A 22,374-nucleotide genomic window follows, 5' to 3' on the forward strand; every position below is an offset into this window, starting at 1 on the left:
CCCTTAGATATACTTCGACAGTGGTTGGTATTATTTGTATTGAGCGTTGTAAAAAACTAATATTAATTTTATTAGTTGATAATTTTAAAATGTGATATATTTAATAGGTACTTTCAAAAGTGAATAATTATGAAGACACTTAATTTATTTAATAAATAACCGGAAAACAGGCTTGTTGTTTTCTTCATAATGTTGTGATCCAAAATCTATTAGGTATACTTAATCGAACGAATCACGTATCTTGTTAATCGAACGAATTCACCGACGAAATTGATGCCGTGTCGATTTGCACAAAAGTCAGCGTTACTGGACAAAAAATAAGCGATAGGTAAGCATATTAAATAAATACTGAATTAGGATTGCTCGCTGTCATATTAAATTACAATCATTATGATGATCTCTTCCTGATCCTCTTATTCCAATAAATGATGCATACCTACATAAACTAAACATATGAATGTATACCCACATTAATAAGTTATACATTATTACATATTTATGCAGGTATGGGGTAATACCTAGTCATGTCAGGTAATAGTCATGGAAGAGATGTGTGTCACCCGTGTGCAACTACTATGGTTAATGATAGTTATTTAGCATGGTGATAGATGGATAATGGACAACGTAGTTTTCGTGAAATAACAAGATAAGTAACTATTAGTAAGTAAGTAGGTATATATGGGTTAGAATATGTTACTTACGTTAGTACCTATTTATGTAGCTATAGTATGTATGGTCTATTTAGTTATATTATAATGAGTTAGATAGTAGGTACACCTCAAATTTTCTTTATTTCTATTTTGTTTATGTTTATGGTTGATCGCTCTTAGCAATAAGGCCGCCTCCTATTGTTAATTGTTTCTAGTTTATAAGTATTGTCTGTATGTTTAAATACTTTGTGGTGACCAATAAAGTTATATTGTATTGTAACTAAAAAAGTACGACACTTAGTTAGTGAGTACCAATAAAATTTAATTTTTCATTTAAATAAATTTTAATTGTAAAAGCAAAAATATACGAATTCACTGGGTTTCAATAAAAATGATAAAACAAAACATATCAGTAAAGGCATGCGGTGCGGAAAAACGCAACTTTTTTCAGTATTTTCAGTGGTTTGTGCTAATGTAACTTTTATACCTGTAACACGCTACACTGATCCACAAACGATTTTCAGATGGTAAATATTATTTTATACCTATAGGGTATAGGGTATATATATTATAATATCTTTTACATCTGTAACTCTACAGGGACCTTTTTATTATTGTTACATAATGTACTTAAGTAATAAAGGTTCAATTAAGCGAACTTAATGCTAAAAGCATTTTCAACAGTCACTCGGAAGGAGGTTCAGAAGGTATTTATAGGTACTTGAATTTTATGAAACCGACTGAATGCATTTATCAGCGAAAATGTATAGGAATAATTTTATCAAATACTCCGTGCACCAGTCAATGAACAAAATGTAGGTATACTTTTTTTAAACTTTACACCTAAAATTTTCTTTATTTCTATTTTTTTATGTTTATGGTTGATCGCTCTTAGTTACTTACTAGTCATACTATATTTTTAAAATAAATGTTTTATAGCATTTTCTTTAATACTTAATTATTTTACTGTGTATATATTTTATAACTGTATTTCATCCACAAATAGGAGATACGTCCCTTAACAGAAAAATTCTATGATTGACTAATGATGATGATAAATCTAAAATGGCGTATCCCAAGCACAAGTTATGAATATTCACAGATTCCTGAACGGAGTCCCGGTGTCAACATTGATCAGGAATATCCAGAATATCTAAACTAACTTTAGGACGTGGCTGATTTGGTTAGTCATAACTTGGTCAAGATGTCAGTATCCATTGAATCAAGATTTAACTAAATAATTGTGTTTAGCTCGTCTCTGTCAATATTGAAACTATATAAGTAGAAAGTTTACAAAATGAGACCGTAATTCTGTACTTCAGTGGTAGACAGTAATATAAGTGATTTTTTTTAAGTAAAAAGTATATTTTTTCTCTTACTTAACTGATCGCTTCTCATTCTTTGACATTACTGACCGTCCTCAACGGTCAAGTCGAAATTTGCTCTTTCGTACCCCAGAGCATAATGCGGCAGGGTATTCGGATTCGTTCACCATGTCAGCGGTTCGCCTTTGGAACGAGTTACCATTGCATATAAGGCAATCGCAGTCCATAGAAACCTTTAAGTCTAAGGTTCGTCTGCACTACCTCCAGAAACAGAACAATCAGCAGCAGATCTAATATATAGTTTATCTGTTCTGTTGTAGTTTGTAAATGTGACGATGATATTATTATTTTTTGTTATAGTAACTACCTATATATTTAAATTATGTATGTATATATATATATATTTATACATATATATATCACACACACATATATATATATATATATGTGTGTGTATATATAAGTATATTTTTTCCGTTTATTTTATAATAGTATGTATAAGTAAGTATGTATTCTAGTGTTAAACCATAGATATTAAACAAAATTAAACTGTTCTCATTGTCTTTCGCACTACCTATCATTTTCTCCACAACGCCCAAGGTTAACTGGAAGAGAATGCTTTTAGCATTAAGTTCGCCTATGTACAAATTAATTTATAATATTTTTTTCTTAAAGTCGTCTTATTATTGATTATGGGTGCAGCAATGCACCTCTGCCTACCCCGCAAGGGAGTACATTAGTACAAGGCGTGAGTGTGTGTGTGTGTATTAATTATTCATTGAGGTACCTACTAACATGAATTTATGCTGCAATATGCCTCTGACAAGAAAGTTCTCTATAGCTTCCTTAAACTAGACAAAATTTCCCACTTAATTTATGCAAGGCGAAATTAGAATTATACTTACTATGTCAAGGATTCCAAACAACATATTCAAAATGCAGCGATACCACTTTGGTATGTATATTATTCTTAGCCTAAAATACAAATATGAAGGTAGCTAAAGGTATTTACTGAAAGATTTTGGCCTCAATCGCCACTCCACCGCCCCGCTCCAGTGGACGGCAGCCCTATACGGAGGTGTTTAGGCGCCTACCTTTTAGCTGCTCATCATAAATGTCCCGCATAAATTTACCTTCCATCTCATTATACCTAGAGAGGAAAGTACTTTGGAATACTGTGAATAGGAAATGAAGCAAAATCGTTTACGAACAAAATGCAACTTTGTTGTTTTATGGAGGGGAATAATATTATCAATGTAGTTATGAACCCTCAACCCCTTAGAGTAATCCAAGTACGCGCCTAGGCTTGCATGCCTTGCACTTTCCAGGTGGTCTGTTAGCAGTAAGTTAGAGTAAGCAAATTGTTATCTTGTTTAGCTCGTAAGTCATTTTGGTCGTTGAATATATCAGATCGATTTAGCATGCGCTTCTGCTAAGACGTGTCTCGTTTTAATTAAATAATTAGTTTTTAAAAACCTTCCGATCGCTCCCGCAATCTTGACTGGCGCAGCCGATTCGGTAGGATAACTGAATTATCCCGTGAAAATTCGGTTATAGAACTCTTACCGGTTTTCCGCGCGTTCCGGGAAACGCGCCGCGGATAGTGTTAACAGTGTCCTACTGCGAACCAAACAAATGTGTCAAGGCGGAAGGATTATACCGACCGGCTGGTGAGTACAACTTTTCACCTCCTGTCCAAATTCCCTCTACAAGTAAAATTTCTTGGGTTATCTTGAGATAAGAACTCTCTCATTATAACGTTATCTATGTATAGTTAGAAATATTAGTACTTACTAAAATTTGTAATATATATATACCTATAAATACTTGTGTTATAAATAAGATTAAAATTTAAACTTAGACTAAGTGAATTGTGTAATAAAATATTCAAAATGCCTGATCAGGTAGGCATGGAGAGTATAACGCTCATTCCGGGCGAAGTACTAAAGATCATACCCATCTTTAATGGGGATAAACGCATATTAAATTTGTTTTTGGCTAAAAGCGAATATATTATAGAAAGATTTAGAGGTAATGAGGCCCAAGACACATATATCATGCATGCTATAACCAGTAGACTAGCAGGTGATGCTGCTGCCCTTGTAAGTGAGAGGCAGGATATTATGCACTGGGATAATTTTAAGGAATTACTCGTGCAACATTTTGGAGACCCGCGAAACGAAGAGTGTATTGCCATAGAATTAGAAACTCTCAAAATTAATCCTAACGAAAGCTATCTTGATTTTTGCAACAGGATCCAGTCAGTGCGTTCTATTTTAATTTCAAAGGTAAATAGAATCGAAGACGCGAACATAAAAAATAGTAAAATTGCTATTTACACCAATACGTCACTCAACGTATTTTTGTATAATCTCCCCGAAAATATGGTGCGCATTGTTCGCCTTAAAGCCCCCGCTACTTTGGAAAAAGCATTGGAAATTGTATTGGAGGAGGTCAATTTCCACGATCAGTATGTTATGCGTAATAAAATGACTCTTCCTAGCTCTATGGTAAAGTCTCAGAACACACTAGTAACAACGCCCACACAAAAACTCGACGCAAAGCTTATCAGTTATGGCCAACTCCAGCCAACCGGCCTTAGACCGATATTACCCACCGGTTACACCCCTCGATTTAATAATAGTATGGCAGTCCAATCATTTAATAATCAACCCTATGGCTACAGGCCGCAGTTAGGGAACAGCAATCCACAAATTGGGTATAGGCCACCACAGCCACAATTTGGCTACAAGCCTCCGCAATTCGGATACAAACCCCCGCAGTTCGGATACAAACCCCCGCAGTTCGGCTATAGACCACAGTTTGGTATGACAACTGCACAAAAATTCGGAAATAATAATCCTCAACAAATTGGGTACAAACCCACAGTCCCTATTTGGAACAAGCCCGCGGCCGCACCACAGCATGTTTATTCAAACGATGTGTCGATGAGAACCGCACCTCAGAGACCTAACCAGGGTTTTAAATTAAATGAACTGTGCCTCTACGAAGAGGACCAATACCAACCAAATTATTACAACCCGGAGCAGTACGTCTACCTAGACGATGTACCTGCAGAACAAGTACATCATCCAGATATCGAAGGTAACTTTTCTGACTGTCAATTACAGGAATCATCCGAGGAACTGACACAGGAAAATGCAACCCCTGAACAAATAGAAAATTTTCACATAACAGCCTCAAACATCCCCCGGAAAAATTAGAATTAAATTGTGACCCGAACTTAAAATTACCGCATATTTATCTTCCCGAAATCAACGGTAAATTCATGATAGATTCAGGAAGTATGAAATCTTTTATAAGCCCACGTTTAGCATATCAGTATTTTCATGACCAAATAGTTCACGAACCATTCGAAGTGATTAGTACACACTCATCAAGTAAACATAACGAAGTCATAAATATTCCGCTATTTCCCAGCTTAAATAATTCGGGTCAGCACAAATTCTATATCTACAATGTAGATGCGCGGTACGATGGACTTATCGGCTCTGACTTGTTAGAGCAGTTACAAGCCATTGTTGATTATAAACATCACGTGTTACGAACGAACACGACATCTATACCTATTATACACAATCGCGAGGACCACGTCATAGAACTGGCCCCCCGCTCTGAACAACGAGTGAAATTGCCGACTGACTTATATTCAGGCGAAGCGATTTTAAATTTTACGGAATTTTGTGAAGGAGTAAGGATGCCTAGCGCGCTAGTTAGGTGTACAAATGGATATGCTACCACGGTTATTCAAAATACTCGTGATGAACAGATGACATTAACTATAACACACCCGTTTAAAACGGAACAGTATGAAAGTAGTACAGAATGTCAGGTTAATAGTATGATGGATGAAAGAAATATTGAAATAGATGAGATATTGACACAAAACTTAGCCAAATTACGACTTGATCATATGAATGCGGAAGAACGTCAGCAGATACATAACTTATGTATGGAATATAAGGACATATTTTATAGCGACTTACTTCCTCTCTCATTTACGAATCAAGTAAAACACTTTATAAGAACAAAGAACGAAGACCCTATATACGTAAAACCCTACAGACAGGCCCCTATACAAGCAGAAGAAATTAAAAATCAGGTGGAAAATCTTTTGAAAAATAACGTCATTCAGGAATCATTTTCCCCTTGGAGTGCACCAGTGCACCTCGTCCCTAAAAAGATGGATGCATCCGGTGAAGCTAAATATAGGATGGTTATAGATTACAGGCGCTTAAATGACATCACTATAGACGACAAATATCCTCTCCCTAACATAACCGACTTATTTGACAAATTGGGTAAATCATCTTACTTTTCTACTTTAGATTTAGCCAGTGGCTACCATCAAATCGAAATCAATGAAAGCGATAGACAAAAGACGGCATTTAGCACCCAGAACGGCCATTATGAATTTTTGAGAATGCCGTTCGGCTTAAAGACAGCCCCAGCAACATTTCAACGTGCTATCGATAATGTCCTTCGAGGTTTACAAGGAATACACTGCCTGGTATACCTAGATGATATTATTATCTATTCTGCAAGCCTAGCAGAACACATACAAAAATTAAGGGCAGTCTTTGAACGACTTAGATCCACCAACTTGAAAGTACAGCTTGATAAGTCTGAGTTTCTTAGAAAAGAGGTTTTGTACCTTGGGCACACCATTACAAAAGACGGCCTTAAGCCCAATGACGATAAGGTTAAAGCTGTATTGAACTTTCCCTTACCTAAAACTACGACTGAAATTAAAAGTTTCTTGGGTTTGATTGGATATTATCGAAGATTCATTAAGGACTTCGCTAAAATAACTTATCCCTTAACATCTTGCCTTAAAAAGAAAAACCGAATTATAATTGACCAAAAATACATTGACTCATTTCAGAAATGCAAGGAACTTTTAACTAACGCACCCCTACTCCAATATCCCGATCCATCTAGACCGTATATTCTTACTACTGACGCATCCTCTGTGGCATTAGGCGCGGTCTTATCGCAAGGCACTGTTGGCAGCGACCAACCAATCGCCTACGCAAGTAGAGCACTCAGCGACACCGAGTCTCGCTATAGTACTATCGAGAGAGAGCTCCTAGCTATAATATGGGCTGTAAAACACTTCAGGCCATACTTATACGGCCACAAATTTCTGATTTACACTGACCATCGCCCATTGTCGTGGCTATATTCCATTAAAGAGCCAAATAGTAAACTTACCCGATGGCGGTTACGTCTATTAGAATATGACTTCGAAGTCATTTACAAAAATGGCAAACAGAACACCAACGCCGACGCCTTATCTCGAATCAAAGTGAATGCTTTGACGTCCGATGACGACGCAATGTCTATGCAAGTAAACATTGACGACAAAGAGAAACGGCTTCAAGACCACATAAACGACTTGACTAAAAACATAGAAGACTGTTCTAATAAACCCCAACGACATGATTCTTCGACTATCACTATTTCCGATTCCTCTGCAACGATAACAGGCTCTGAAGAACCTGATAACTATCCGGTCCGCTCATTGTCGAGTCATTCACAAACTATTCACTCTGCTGAAGACTTAGAATCATTTGGTATTCCTATATTACAAGAGGCTATAGATACGAAGCCCAATCAAATACTTGTATTCGTTTGGTTTAAGAACGACATACAAGTCACACATACAACTAGAGACAACCAAAAAGTAATAGAGGTATTTTTGCCACCAGATAATGAGGATTTAGTGAAGCGCTTTTTAAAGGAATATATTAACCTAAAAACAAAATATTTTATATATTTTGAGGACTTAAGACACCGGAAGTTATTCACGAAAGTAATAATATATTTATTTAAAAAGGGTTCCGTTGAGTTTTTAGAGTGTACCGAAAGGGTTGTATACATAGAGGATGAGAAAGAACAAAAGGCCATTGTGTTGAAAATGCACGAAGGTAAGACCTGTCATCGCGGAATAAAAGAGACGTTAGTTAGGATACGCAGACATTATTACTGGTTAAATATGAGAGATACTGTTGCTGCAATATTGAATGGATGTGATGCATGCCAGAGAATGAAGTATGACAGGAAGCCCATAAAGCCCGTTCTACAACTTACACAAACACAGGATGCTCCTTTTCAAGAGGTGTTCATAGATTTGTTTACAATTGATGGGATATATTATCTTACCCTCGTAGACGCCTTTAGTAAACTCGCACAGGCAATAGAAGTCACAAACCGATCAACTCCTGAAGTTATTCGGGCCCTGATTAAATATTTCTCATACTACGGAATACCTAAGAAAATTACCTGTGACCCCGGAAAAGAGTTTAATAACGAGCTCATGAAGGAACTAATGACGATGTATAAAATAGATTTACACATAACAACCCCCAATAATCCAAACTCCACTAGCATTGTAGAAAGATTCCACTCAACTATTATCGAAATTTATCGCCTAGCTAAATATGATCAAAAATGTACCGACGCAGCATCTGTCATGACGTACGCCATACTTGCATACAACAACACCATACACTCCACCACAGAACTGACACCGTTTGAAGTAGTTTTCGGACATACAGACTCCAGTAAAATCTTTGAGGGAAACTTTGAGAAAAACTACATGCAACAATTGTTAAAAGACCATGCAAAGCGTACCAAATTTCTGTATAAACACATAGCTCAAATGACTCTGTTAGGAAAAGAAAAAGTAAAGGAAAAGAAGGGAGGTGAGACCGGACATGAATTCGCGACAGGTGAAGATATCTATGTTAAAGATATCAATATTAGGAAGAGTAAAGATAAGCCCAGATATAATAAAGCGGAAGTTGTAGGTCAGGTACAAAGAAATATTATTCCCGTAAGGATAGGACATAGAGATACCAAAGTCCCCATTAAAAATGTGAAACGTCGCCCACAGGTGGTGTCTGGTCACCCTGACCCTGATCACGTTGAGCCAGGCCCATCATCTGCTCAAAATTGAGAAAAACCCAGGCGTACTACCCGTTAAACGAGGCCATGCTTATAAGCAGGAAGATAAGTGGATTATTATTAAAGTGTTAGATTTAAGCGACTTATACAAAGATTTAGTTTTTAACATAGATAAGTATAATGAGTTTTCTAAATTAGTAGATATAAACAAACCAAATGCATATGAGTTTTTCGATTTACGCAAACAGGTAGATTTCCTTAAAGAAAAGGCTATAAGTAAATCCGGAGAGCTAACGCCAACGCGTAGATTCAAACGAGGCATTATCAACCCCTTAGGATCACTGATTAAAGTTATTACAGGAAACCTGGATAATCAAGACGCTATTCGTTACGAGTCACTAATATCTCAGTTAAAGGGCAATCAGATTATTACAGATAAGAAAATTATGGTTATCTCCAAAATGATGGACAGTTTCATAAATAGTACTGAAACCCTGCATGAAAATACTTTAACATTAGACGCACGTTTCAAAAAGATGGAAAAACTTGTAAAAACTATAGCAAATAAGGAAACCAGTTATATATACTCAGTATACATTTTAAGTATGTTTAATATGTTCTTAAATAATTTTCGAACCATTCATACTACTATACAAGAAATTGAAACTGCGTTGGCCTTCAGCAAATTGTCAGTATTACACCAAAGTATTGTGAACTCTACAGAATTATTATCTTTGTTACAATCTATTTCTAAAAATGCAAATTTAATGTACCCAGCAACTCTTGAAAATTTGGTTAATCTGGAAAAGACAATAATTGTTAAAAGCTATGTAAAAGAGAGTCAGATAACGTTCATAATGGAGGTACCCTTAATAGATAATAATACCTATAGCTACTATCAAATATATTCACTACCTATATATAATAGCAGTCGCAATATAACCCAAGTAATTATTCCCAAACACCCCTACCTATTGGTGAAAGGTTCGGAATACCTGCCGGTCCAACACCCCTGCGAGCAGCTCGCCTCCGACGACCAGTTCCTGTGTACCGAGGATAGCACTGTCTTGTACTCACCACCTACCTGTGTAGAACAGCTGATGAAATTTAGTATAAATTATAATGCCTGCATCCCATACGCTATAGATATAGAGACAATCAAAGTTCAACGGATTGACTCTACCAGCTGGATTTTATATGCACGAGAAAAATCCATGTTTTCCACTCAATGTCAGAATGATATAACACACCAACAGATACAAGGCACCTATATACTAACTATATCTAACATATTATGTGATTACCGGCTGGAGAATTTCTACCTACACCATAGACAACACTATTTTACTAGTCTACAGTACAAGGCGTTACCAATAATAGATCTACCAGAGCTTCCACAAGACAACGTGACTACATCCCGCACCGTGAACGTGAAGGGTGTCAATTTAGACAACCTACGACAGATGTATAACACTCTACAAAGTGAAATTAGTGAAAACAGTGAAAATATCTCAATGCCCACAGTGCAAGTGAAAAGTGTTAGCTTAGCAACCCTTATTCTGTATTTTTTGTTAATCATATGTGCCATTGGTTTTTCTATGTATAGTTATAGAGTATGGATAATGTCGAAGCTTCGAAATTCCCGGAATCAAGAATCTTCCAGTAATTTCGATCTTGGGGATGGAGGAGTTATGAACCCTCAACCCCTTAGAGTAATCCAAGTACGCGCCTAGGCTTGCATGCCTTGCACTTTCCAGGTGGTCTGTTAGCAGTAAGTTAGAGTAAGCAAATTGTTATCTTGTTTAGCTCGTAAGTCATTTTGGTCGTTGAATATATCAGATCGATTTAGCATGCGCTTCTGCTAAGACGTGTCTCGTTTTAATTAAATAATTAGTTTTTAAAAACCTTCCGATCGCTCCCGCAATCTTGACTATGTTGTTTAGCAAAGTTATTGTTTTAGCAACCGAGTGGAGGGAAGTAGTTATGTATGTTTTAGCATTATAGTGTACAGGGTGTTGAAAAAAGGGTATAATTTATATATAGAATTTCGGAGCGGTGGTAGCTCAGTCGGGTAAGCGCCCGCTTCTCACGCAAGAGATGCGGGTTCGAATCCCGGCGCTGACATGTACCAATGAGTTCTTTTAACTTAAGTACAATGTATACCATCGCTCTTACGGTGAAGGAAAACATCGTGAGGAAACCTGCATATCTAGATTTAGCACATCTAGATATGTGAACCCACCAACCCGCAGTGGACCAGCGTGGTGGGGAAATGGTCCAAGCTTAGGAAGGCAGTTTAGACCTTGGGGATATGCACAAAGGTTCCACTCGAGAGAGCCAGGTGCAGGTACTAACACCCCCACAGAGAATAGAATAGAATAGAATAGAATATATAGAATTTCGCGGTGGTTTTTTACTATGGAGAATGACTTTTTTTTTCGCGAATTTTGAAATTCTGCTTTCATTTTGGGGCTTAGATATACCATGCTGCACATGTAGGTTTCGGCTTAGTGTACCCTTTTTGCAACATCCTGTATATAATTACACCTAGGTACAATAGTATTTCCGAGCTCACCCGTGATGGCTTGAGCGCTATCGAAAAATACAGAGTCCTTCAGACATTTGCGATATTTATCTCCAAGTCGTGAAAAAATTTGTAGTACTTAGTAGTAAAATGTGAGAATAAAATGTATTATTACCTTTGAGAACTCGCTGAGCGATCTTGCCAATTGTTGTTTACCTGCAATAAGACCATAAATCAAAATTTACTCGTTAAAAAAAAAAAAACACGCACTCACGCCTTGTACTAATGTACTCCCTTGCGGGGTAGGCAGAGGTGCATTGCTGCACCCACTTTTCGCCAGAGTGTTATGTTAGTCCCAATGTAATAGGGGGCGGGCCTATTGCCATTTTACGAGCACATCCAAGACCCGAGAACAAATATCTGTGTTTAAACAAATATCTGCCCCAGCCGGGAATCGAACCCGGGACCATCGGCTCAGTAGTCAGGGTCACTAACCACTACGCCATTCGGTCGTCCGCCGTCGTCGTTAAAAAAAACTTGTAAAAATATTTAGAAGTCAGCCACTTTACGAATGCCTAAGTATAACGTGTGGCGTGTCAAGGTTTAGTTAAATACTACTTTAAATGTGAAAGTTAACTGGTAAAGTTGCCTCGTTATTTTTAAGTGGTGTAAAGTTTGGCTTTCTTTCTTAAAAACGTGTGGTTAACATATATATTTATAGTAACACGTAGGTACCAACATTCAATTACGTATGCCAACATTTTTTTTATCCTAAGACTCGTGGAGGAAATCACATGAATCAAATATAATTTTATCGATATGTATATACAATTAAACGATACAAATATACGATGTGCACAATTTTACCACCACCTACCTAAAGAGGTAATAATATATAAAATGAGGTTTACTATTTTATCCGATACTGGCTAATGTAACACATACCTTTTTCTAATACGCAAGATGAGGAAAAGAAGGCAATATAAAATAGGAAATTCCACAAACGAACTCCATCCTGCGTTTGGAATCGATTTCGAAGTACATTTGTCACGTAAGATGATGTATTTGAACCGAACAGTGAAATGCGACCCTCCACCTTATGTTTCCAATTGGTGATTTGGCTACCAACCTACTAATGTAGGTTAATACCTACCTACATACTTATCTACATGGTGTTGCAAAAAGGGTATACTAAGCCGAAACCCACATGTGCGGCATGGTGCATGGTATATCTAGGTTTCGGCTTAGTATATCCTTTTTGTAACATCCTTATCCTTACTAATATTATAAATGAGAAAGTAACTGTGTCTGTCTGTCTGTTAGTGTTGCCCAAATGCAAGAACAAGACGAGACTTAGCCAGTCTTGGTCTTGGTCTTGCGCCAATACACCTGGTCTTGGTCTTGGTCTTGGTCTTGCGCCAATACACCTGGTCTTGGTCTTGGTCTTGGTCTTGCGCTCCCAGTCTTGGTCTTGGTCTTGGTCTTGCAGCAAGAGTCTTGCAAGTCTTGCAATTACCTATTAGTCTATTACTATTTATTAAAGTTTACTTTTTGATTTTAATAGATATTTTTTTATTCGCTATGTTTATGGTATTAGTCGTAATGCGCATAGGTCCAGTTTTTCATTTTCTTTGATACAGTTTTTTGCATCTCATAGAATTCCTAAGCGTACTTACCTATACACCGAACTGTTACACCTAACTACTCAGTGAAATAGCGCTCTGCAAGACGCAAGAGTCTTGCAGGCTATGTCTTGTTCTTGCTCAAGTCTTGCACGGTCAGTCTTGGTCTTGGTCTTGCTAAAAATACGCGGTCTTGTTCTTGGTCTTGGTCTTGCAAAAACGCAAGAACAAGACCAAGACTGCAAGACCAAGACTGAATTTGGGCAACACTACTGTCTGTCTGTCTGTTACGCTTTCACGCCAAAACTACTGAACGGATTTGAATGAAATTTGGTATACATATGGTCTAGACCCTGGGAAAGAACATAGGCTACTTTTTATCCCGGAATTCCCACGGGATTTTTTTAAGGCGAAGCGAAGCGCGCGGGAACACCTAGTCCTGTATAAGTATAACAGTGGCGGGGCACCGAGGGGTCACTCTATATATATGACGAAGGACGATAGGTATATTCAGAGCGCTGTTGCGCGAACCACGACTCTATATGTATATCTCGTTGTATTGCGTGCCGATTGCACGACAGCTCTTGTTCGTTTCTTTTTCGTAGAGTTACCCCAAAGTTACCCTGATTAAACAGTCAGCTGATTTAGTAGTTATACACTTTTGTACCTTGTCAAACGAATACACTGATTGAATCATGCAAACATTGATGATTTGTGAGTTTGCCAAGGTAAAAAAGTAGCATGGTCCGTGGGGAAACAGCATTTCATTAAGTAAGTAAAATACTGTTACTTGTACAGACCTACTATACGTTTTCATTGTTATGGCTAAAGTGTAAAATGATTATGTTTGCGAGTATATTTTATCCTACTTTGTATTTGACCACGAGCCAAAAAGTGGGCTGACGTCGACATACGACTATAATATCTTTACAATCATATAATCCTAACTAATATTATAAATGCGAAAGTAACTGTGTCTGTCTGTCTGTCTGTCTGTCTGTCTGTCTGTCTGTCTGTTACTCTTTCACGCCGAAACTACTGAACGGATTTGAATGAAATTTGGTATACATACGGTCTAGACCCTGGGAAAGAACATAGGCTACTTTTTATCCCGGAATTCCCACGGGAAAACTTTTTAAGGCGAAGCGAAGCGCGCGGGGACAGCTAGTAATATATATTTCAGGTTCTGTACCTTTAGTAACTTGGTTTTTTGTTGCTAGGATTTGATTGAATCCTGTATCTGACATCTGACTTTTTCTAAATTTAATATTCTATTACTCATTATCTATTAACTACCAAAACATAATAAATTACATAAATAAGACGATGGCAAATGGATTTTACAGACGGTATGTTCATTGAAAGGCTAAAATAATATTATTTTTGCGGTTTTCCAGAAGACGAAGCTTTTTTTCCGCCTGATCAAATCTCCACTTGTCTTATTTCATTCTCTGTAGAGTTGACTGATTTTTATCTCATCTATTTTGTCTCAGTCGGTCTCGCTTCAATAAACTGTATTATTTCAAATTAAGTTACTTATTGCTCAACTTATATTTAGGGGCTGTAACTCTAAAAACCAATATGTACTTAAAGCATTTTAACATTCTTAGCAACTAGAGGTAGGTAACCTGTAACTATATTGGGAAAATAGAAAAAAATATATATTTGAAAATCAATTTGATTTGATTATAGTTTCATGTGTGTTATATTATTTGTTTTAAGAGTTGCCATCTGAATTAAAACCCTGAAGCTTGTAAAACAAAAGGTAACAAAAACCTATCAATAAGACAAATTTCAGGATTTGTCTAACAGTAAAGTTACAAAGTAATATACGAATACGTAAGAACAAGCTGTTAAAAGCACAAAAACCTAAATACCTAGGTAGGTACATCGTAATTCTTTCTTGCCAAGGTTTTTTCTTCCAGGGCTGTCACAAATATTCCTTAATAAGGGCCGTTCTCTGGTCCCTAGGACATATTTCCTGCTTACCATGTCAAATCTTGTTATAAGTTGTCTTGTCAGACGACTTATTTACAAAGACCCTTCCTGATCCCACTAACTCTTCTCTGAGGGGATCTACATAATTTTGCCGTGAAAATATAAAAAATTCACAGTGAGATTGCCGGCCGGTAGTTTATGTGAGAAAAAACAAATTTGTTATGTAAATTTATATGTATACTTTGTGTTGTTTTAGCGGTTTCACTTATTATTGAAGTTTGATGAGAAGGTTTTGTTTATGATGAAGTGGGCTGCTCTTCAGAGAACCAGCCAGTTGTTTGCATAGTTAGATGTTTGCTTTGAACAATGAATATCGTGTTTAGTGTTGTATACAATACCTATACCGTCCAATTTATTAATAATTATTATTATTACGAAGGGTAGGTCATCTAGATGCTTGAGTCAGCAAGAGAATTACAGCTACATAAATTATAGCAATAAAGAAGTATATACCTATACTAGACCTGTGTTGATATACAACAAAATAAATTTATCAGCTACAGTCGATACGTAGCTGATAAATTTATTTTGTGTTAATGCTATTCTCTATTCTATTTTCAGTGGGTGTGGGGTATAGTACCTGCACCTGGTTCACTCGAACCCGCATATCTGTCGTGAGAAGCGGGCGCTTACCCGACTAAGCTACCACAGTTCGTTGTATAAACCTAATTTAAACAGTGGCAAGCAGAAATAAACCTTGATAATAAAAAATGTATCCATTAATATGATATGACCTAAAAGTTATTTCTTTTTCTTTTTCTTTTTGAAACACAATCTACCTCAAATTATGGTAAGTGTAAAGTAATTTATGGCTACGACCCACAAGAATAGGAAGTCTCGGGAATAAATCATAAGAATATATCGCTTTTTCGTAGACTCTAATAATGTATGTGCCTTAGATCAGAGGTGATGCTTTTATCGTAATTTTCAGAAGAATATATTTTCACTTCTGCTCTTGAAACTTGGTGTCGATAAAAACAGAGCTACTGTTAAGAATACCTACCTATCAGAATAATCAGGCTCTCTTCCGTTCTTTCCCTGAATTTCTCAGTATTTTCCAGAACTCAGTACCTGCCAGGTACACAGTACAGTGTTTATGTATTTTATTATAAATAAATAATAAAAAAAATAAAAAAAAGTACTTTTTAATGCTACCTATAAATAAACACTTTAATAATTAAATTTCTGTTGTGTACATACATTATTAGTTACGTTAAATCATGAATATAATTTAGTTTAACATCATTAGGTACTTACGTTTAAAAAATACCTACGCAACACCTCAATCAAAATATGCTGCACGTTTATCAAAAATATATTTAATGGGAGACCATCGCACAACGTAGCTACTTACATTACAGCCACATCGCATTTTCCCTGTTCTAAGTAACCAAATGATAAATAGGCCCTTCAAGTATGTTTTATTTATATGCTTCTATTTTTCTTACTCCAAGTGACAAGCGCCCTATACAGTGATGAATTTTTATGCCATTTTATGCCGCGCTCCCCCTGGGCTGTGATTTTAAATGTAAGCTCATTGAAAAACCTATTTGAGGGAGAAGGACGATTTCAGCTACTGGCGTATTTATAAGGAGGGTACTTTTCGGAGGGTGGAAAAATATAGGTAAGGTAGGTAGTTTTCTTTTTTGAAACATTTTCTGTCTGAGTTTAAAGTAGGAATGCATTTTGAGACAAAAATAAAGGTAAATTATGGTGTGTATAAATACCTAACTTATTAATCATATTAGTTGCTAAAATATATCATTTACGTAAGGTAGACTGAGGCGAATTGAATCAACACGAACACTTTTTGATTAGTGTAATTTAAAAACTAACTAATTGATGCACGATAATAAGGATATTATTATGTAATTATATCACTTCATAAATATCAAATCATCATCATCGTTTGCTGTCACTTCAGCCTGAACATATTTAATCTCAAATTTTTAATTGGAAAGAATTCTGACATTTTATAAAAAAGAAAGATGCTACTAAAAAGTTCTTTACCGAAAAAAGGAAAAATTGCGATCTATTTCTGGGCAATAATTTTTTCTTAATGTTTTTATACAAAAAGATAAATCTAAATATGGAATTACCTACATAACTTTTTAAAACGTTTCTGTTTTTCCAAACTTTGTTTGTGAAAACCTAGGCAAGCTAACAGTTGACGATGACAAAGTTTAGTCGCTCGGTGCTGCGGCCGAGTAATGTAATCGTAGGGTGTTTGTGTCTGCCTCTGAGGGGTCACTATACAAACAGAAAAACGAAGGGGGGTTACAACAAAAATCAAACGTACAAACGAACGAGAGTTGTCACGCAATCAGCATTTAAAGCTGCGTACAGACCGGCCCAACGAACGCCCAACGGACGGTTGGCAATAGTTTAAAGTTTCTATGAAGTTCTACTTTTATTTCATTTGTCCATACTGTGAAAATGTTAAGCGGATTATATCGTGGTGCCTCACTGCCACAGGAGTCGTGGTAATCTTTCCATGGGACTAACTAAATATAAAATGCTATTGAATGCGTTTGTTGCTATGGGAACTGTCAATGCTATAAAAGACTCAATATTGATCCAATTAAAAAATAAATATGCACATCACATCTGTTTGGTCTCATAAACAGGGGTTGGAAATTATGAAAAAGTTTATTTTATATACTTACTTAGATTATTCTATACAATTTAATTTTTGTGTAAAATGCTATTGCGCCTAGCCGTTCTTTTTTCCACAACTGACCCTGATGGACATGGATGACAGGATGTTGCGAAAGTGGCATAAGAGAAAGAGAACAACTTTTTGTTCTATGACTTCAGAAGTTCACGAAAACATGTGTATGCTTCTCCTTAGTAACTTTGTTGGTCACGTGACTTTTCACTATAGAAAACAGATTTTTCGCAATTTTGAAAAGTCGTAGAAAAAAATGTGTGCAGTATGGCTGAGTTAACTAGGTATCAAAAACTCGATACTTTCGTACTTTTCACTTAGATGACGTCATTTTTATATTACGACATCATTCATTATACAAGGTTTCCGTGCAAGAGCCATTCTATTCTACTATATTATCTGTGTGGGTGTAAGTACGTGCACCTGCCTCTCTCGAGTGGAACCGTTGTGCATATCCCCAAGGTCTAAACTGCCTTCCTAAGCTTGGACCATTTCCCACCACGCTGGTCCACTGCGGGTAGGTGGATTCATATAATGTATGTATCTAGTTGTGCTAAATCTACATATGCAGGTTTCCTCACGATGTTTTCCTTCACCATAAGAGCGAAGGTATACATTGTACTTAAGATAAAAGCATTTAACTCATTGGAACATGTCAGCGCCGGGATTCGAATCCGCATCTCTAGCGTGAGAAGCGGGCGCTTACCCGACTGAGCTACCACCGTTTGCAAGAGCCATTTACGGCGCTTATACTCGACTACGGCAAAACAAAAAGGACGTTTACGGATATGCTTGACAATCATCGGTAAAAAAAGGCACAAAGTTTTACATTTTCTTAAATTAGTAACTGCCGTATGCAGCCGGAGAGGTGGGCAAAAAATGCCACCAAATGGATACCCAACAACGGCCGCCGGCGCAGAGGCAGACCAAGAAAGAGATGGCGGGACGACTTGGACAATTTTAACACGGAATGGTGTGAGCAGGCCCAAGAAAGGGATAAGTGGAATGTTCAGGGAGAGACCTTTGCCCAGCAGTGGGACAATAGAGGTTAAGAAAAAATAAATAAAAATTAGTAACACAAACTGTAGCTTTTCCAGCTAAACTAGGTCAAATACGCTATGATTAATGTCTTGTTCATTGGTCATTCCCATTCCTCTCCCATTTATTAATTACGGAAGCGGAAGACGTTAAGAAAGTTTCGTTACAAAAGAATTAGCAAGTTATGTTTCGCCGCCCGTTGTCGTAAATTAAAGACTCGTGGATTGCATAATTTCGACGGTTGTCTATGAAAATTGTCTTTTGGTGTTTTATTTAAGATGAATTTTGTATTTAGGTAGGTATTTATTAAATCAATATAATGACTAAAACCAACATTTACAATATTAACTAAACAACTAACAGATCAGTTAGTTAGTTTATCGGCTGGAAATACACAAATTTTAAGTAACTGTTTAAAAATTATCTAAGTGCACTAGTACTTCAGTAAATAACTTAAGTATATAAACTGCCTATACTAAATTTGAAATTTAAAATGTTCGGTAACGAAAGTTTCCTAAATACATGCAAAATTCGTGCGGTCAAAAATTACCCATTACCCATATACCGTCCGTCAAAGATCAAATAAAGCAATATACAGACATGACACTCTCCATCAAGGAATTCATCTTCCGATGTTCAGTTTTTTTCCTTTCTATCGGCAAGAAACATGATTGATTGAGGGCGAAAATGCTCTCAGAAAATAGTCTTTGTTTTGTTACAAACGATACAATTTTGTTATAGAAATGATTACTCTTGAAAAAGGTAAAGAACTTTTTTATTTCTACGTACAACTAAATAAAACTGATGAAGGTATTTTTTAATAATCTGAATTTATACATTCGATTTCATAATAAAACTTTGCTTTTACCCGTGTCTTAAAAACAAGCATATAAATTTATCCACAACACAAAGTCTATCAAGTCATAGTTATTTATAACTTAATCAGGTAAGTAGAATGTATAATATTAATTTCAACGAAACTGTGAAATGCCAACTTTAAAAAAAAAATGCAAACCACAATCAACAGCTACTCCGATAAGCAAATAAGTTTCAAAACAAAACGTCACATCTGCGCGAAAAAAACGAAACTCTGTGTCGACATTTTAATTACGATCATGTATGAGGCATCGGACGTTTCCATTCGATTCCATTTTCGCCGCGCATTGTGTCCCGTGGGACGCCCTCGTTTTGTACCGAGCGTGGTTCGTGTTTGTATTTATTTAGTGTCGGCCTAGCGGGAGGCTGTATTTGTTAAATATCTGTGCGGACATCGCTACTCTGTATACTTTGTTGTTGTACGCTACAACTGTAATGTGCCCTGGGGTAGTTTTTAACTGAGGGGTTAAAAAAGAGAGCTGTGTTAAGTTTTTTATCAGTCGTTCGCCACAAAGACCTGAATCAGGTAGACTAATTGAAATTCACATTTTCTGGATAATTGAGTGTTCTAAACGATATTTTATAAACATATTATTTTGTCCCAGTTATAGGTTGTTTATCAAAAAATCCAAGGCCCCCGATCTTACCTAGCTACACATAATATAATATCATGAGAATGTCAAAGAAAAATACGTAAACGTAATAAATGTATCTTAGTAGGGCGGTAAGTTAGAAGTAACTTGCTTGATACTTTGTATTTTTGTCTTTATTTATTTTCCCTTAATTTGACTATCCGAGACTCTTTGACAGTTTTATGACTTTCATGCAGTTTTTATGTCAAAGACATGGGTGATAAATTAATCTTTTGTTTATAAACAAAAAAACTACTTACTTATGCAGGGTGTTTTGTTTTTTGACAAAGTACCTATAAAAGTTAATTTATTATATTCAAAATTCATGAAAAAATACTCTTCATATTTTGGATGCCATGATTGAAGGATGGATGGGGCAACGTTTTTACTACCTATAATAATATTTTATAAAATAAATCTATTATCTAATATAAAATTAAAAAAAAAGTCCTATTTAACAACTATTTTGAATGATTTATTAGTTTAATAGGGTTAATTTATATTATGTACATTTTACATAATAATATGACTGTTATCTTGGTAAATCGTTTCCATATAGGTATGTGAAACCCTTTAGTAAGCTTTAAGCATACCTAAGTTTTTAAATTTTATTAATATCAGTCTGTAATTATATAAAGTTGATAAAGGTTTTGGCTTTATATGCAATATGAATAAAAATTGATATAAATGCGAAAGATCGTGAGTGTGTGTGCGTGTGTGTGTGTGTGCGTGTGCGTGTGTGTATATATTTGTTACCTCTTCACATCAAAACAGCTGAACCCATTTTAATGAGATTTAGTATGGAGTTAGCTGACACCTTGGGTTAGCAGAACACGTAGGCTACTTTTAATCCCGGAATTCCCACGGGGAATTCCAACGCAAAGGGTTCAAATCTTGAAGTGTCCCGCTTTGCGTGTCCTCCGATGTACAGCATGTAACAATCTAACCAATAAAGTACTTAGTTTATTCCAGCGAGATTCTAAGCACGTAATCGTTGTACTTCATGTGTCCTGAAACTATGAGGTACGGTGTTTGTGCTCGCAGAATTTCTAAACGATTGTGTACAGAGACCTACGTCGGATGGCTGAAGAAAGTAATACAGGGTGTTGCAAAATAGTAACAAGAAAAGTTTTGAAAATAGACATTTACTTATTCTACCATACAATACAAAATTACTTTATTGAAAAACTCACTTATTCACAGAGTATATTTATTTATTTATTTAAAGGAAAACTTACAGCTAGAGATATCAGTAAAAATAGCAAAGTATGAAACAGACAGCCAATTACAAGTTTCCACATGTAAGAACCAATACCTATAATAATAACCAATATTGCCATTATGCCTATTAAGTTCTACTTAATTCAGTGAATGTAAAAGTAAAAAAACACTAAATAGCCTTAAATAATAACTTTACGTAACTTAAGTAAGATTACAAATAAATGAAGTGAATGTGCCTATTTCACAAAATATCTACCTACTTAATAAATTTTGAGCTGAATTTGTCGGTCAGACAGAAGTAGGTACCTATGCCATTTTAGGGTTACTAACAAATAAGTCAAGACCTGGGTATTCTCTATAAGTTAGCACAATAGGCGGCATTATCGCTAAAAGCAATATCTTCCAGACACCCTTTGGGAGAAGAAATTATACCTTAACGAGGAAGGCGTACACAAATATTGCATTTAAATAAAAGTAATAGAGGTTATTTTGTATTAATTATTCTACTTACTTGACAAAACTACAACTACAGTCGTAGGCCAGTAATATAATAGGCCCGTTTGGACAGCTAGAAAATGTATGGGATGACAGCCGGTGTCAAATCCAAATCATTAAAAATCTAAACAATAAGTAACTTTTGGTGCTTTAAAAGTTCTTTTTTCTTTCGGCCGTTAAATAATAAGCCAAATAAATAAGTGTCTTTTTATGTATTTCATCATGTAAATCAAGAGTAAATAGCAAATTTGTGACTACTATATTTCGACGACTGTAATCAAATAATTGTAAAAAGACCAGCCATATTCTTACGTGATCCTTCTCCTTGAACTGTGCGATTATCCCCATGACCTACGGTTATTCACTTCGGAGACAGAAAAGCCGACTCACATACC

At 36.0% G+C, this 22,374-nt stretch overlaps 2 protein-coding genes and 1 long non-coding RNA gene across 4 annotated transcripts in view; 1 reads left to right on the forward strand and 2 right to left on the reverse strand.

Moving 5' to 3' along the window:
- The window catches only part of LOC105387160 (hemicentin-2), a 210,069-nt gene that overhangs the window by 167,698 nt on the left and 19,997 nt on the right, over positions 1-22,374 (reverse strand). For both annotated transcript variants that reach the window (XM_038106441.2, XM_048627750.1), the window contains exon 2: positions 11,605-11,645. In XM_038106441.2, coding sequence (XP_037962369.1) covers positions 11,605-11,645 — 41 coding nt within the window. The remainder of the gene's footprint in view (positions 1-11,604; positions 11,646-22,374) is intronic.
- LOC119693326 lies at positions 3,236-9,131 on the forward strand. The gene is made up of 2 exons (XM_048627749.1): positions 3,236-5,080; positions 8,895-9,131. Exons 1-2 carry the CDS (start codon positions 3,868-3,870, stop codon positions 8,912-8,914), a joined length of 1,233 nt encoding a protein of 410 aa, XP_048483706.1. The 5' UTR covers positions 3,236-3,867; the 3' UTR covers positions 8,915-9,131.
- On the reverse strand, positions 9,488-10,201 carry LOC125489970. Its single transcript, XR_007267373.1, has 2 exons — positions 9,901-10,201; positions 9,488-9,705 (listed from the first exon to the last, which is right to left on the reverse strand). It is a non-coding gene; the product is annotated as an uncharacterized LOC125489970 (long non-coding RNA).

This window comes from Plutella xylostella, chromosome 19, assembly GCF_932276165.1.
Source record: "Plutella xylostella chromosome 19, ilPluXylo3.1, whole genome shotgun sequence".
NCBI classification, from domain to species: Eukaryota; Metazoa; Arthropoda; class Insecta; order Lepidoptera; family Plutellidae; genus Plutella; species Plutella xylostella.

Bases quoted from the DNA above. Each gene is read 5' to 3' on its own strand.
- LOC119693326 (XM_048627749.1), top strand. From the start codon at position 3,868: ATGCCTGATCAGGTAGGCATGGAGAGTATAACGCTCATTCCGGGCGAA. The intron at 5,081-8,894 runs GTAACTTTTCTG...CGTCGCCCACAG, and splicing joins ACATCATCCAGATATCGAAG to GTGGTGTCTGGTCACCCTGA.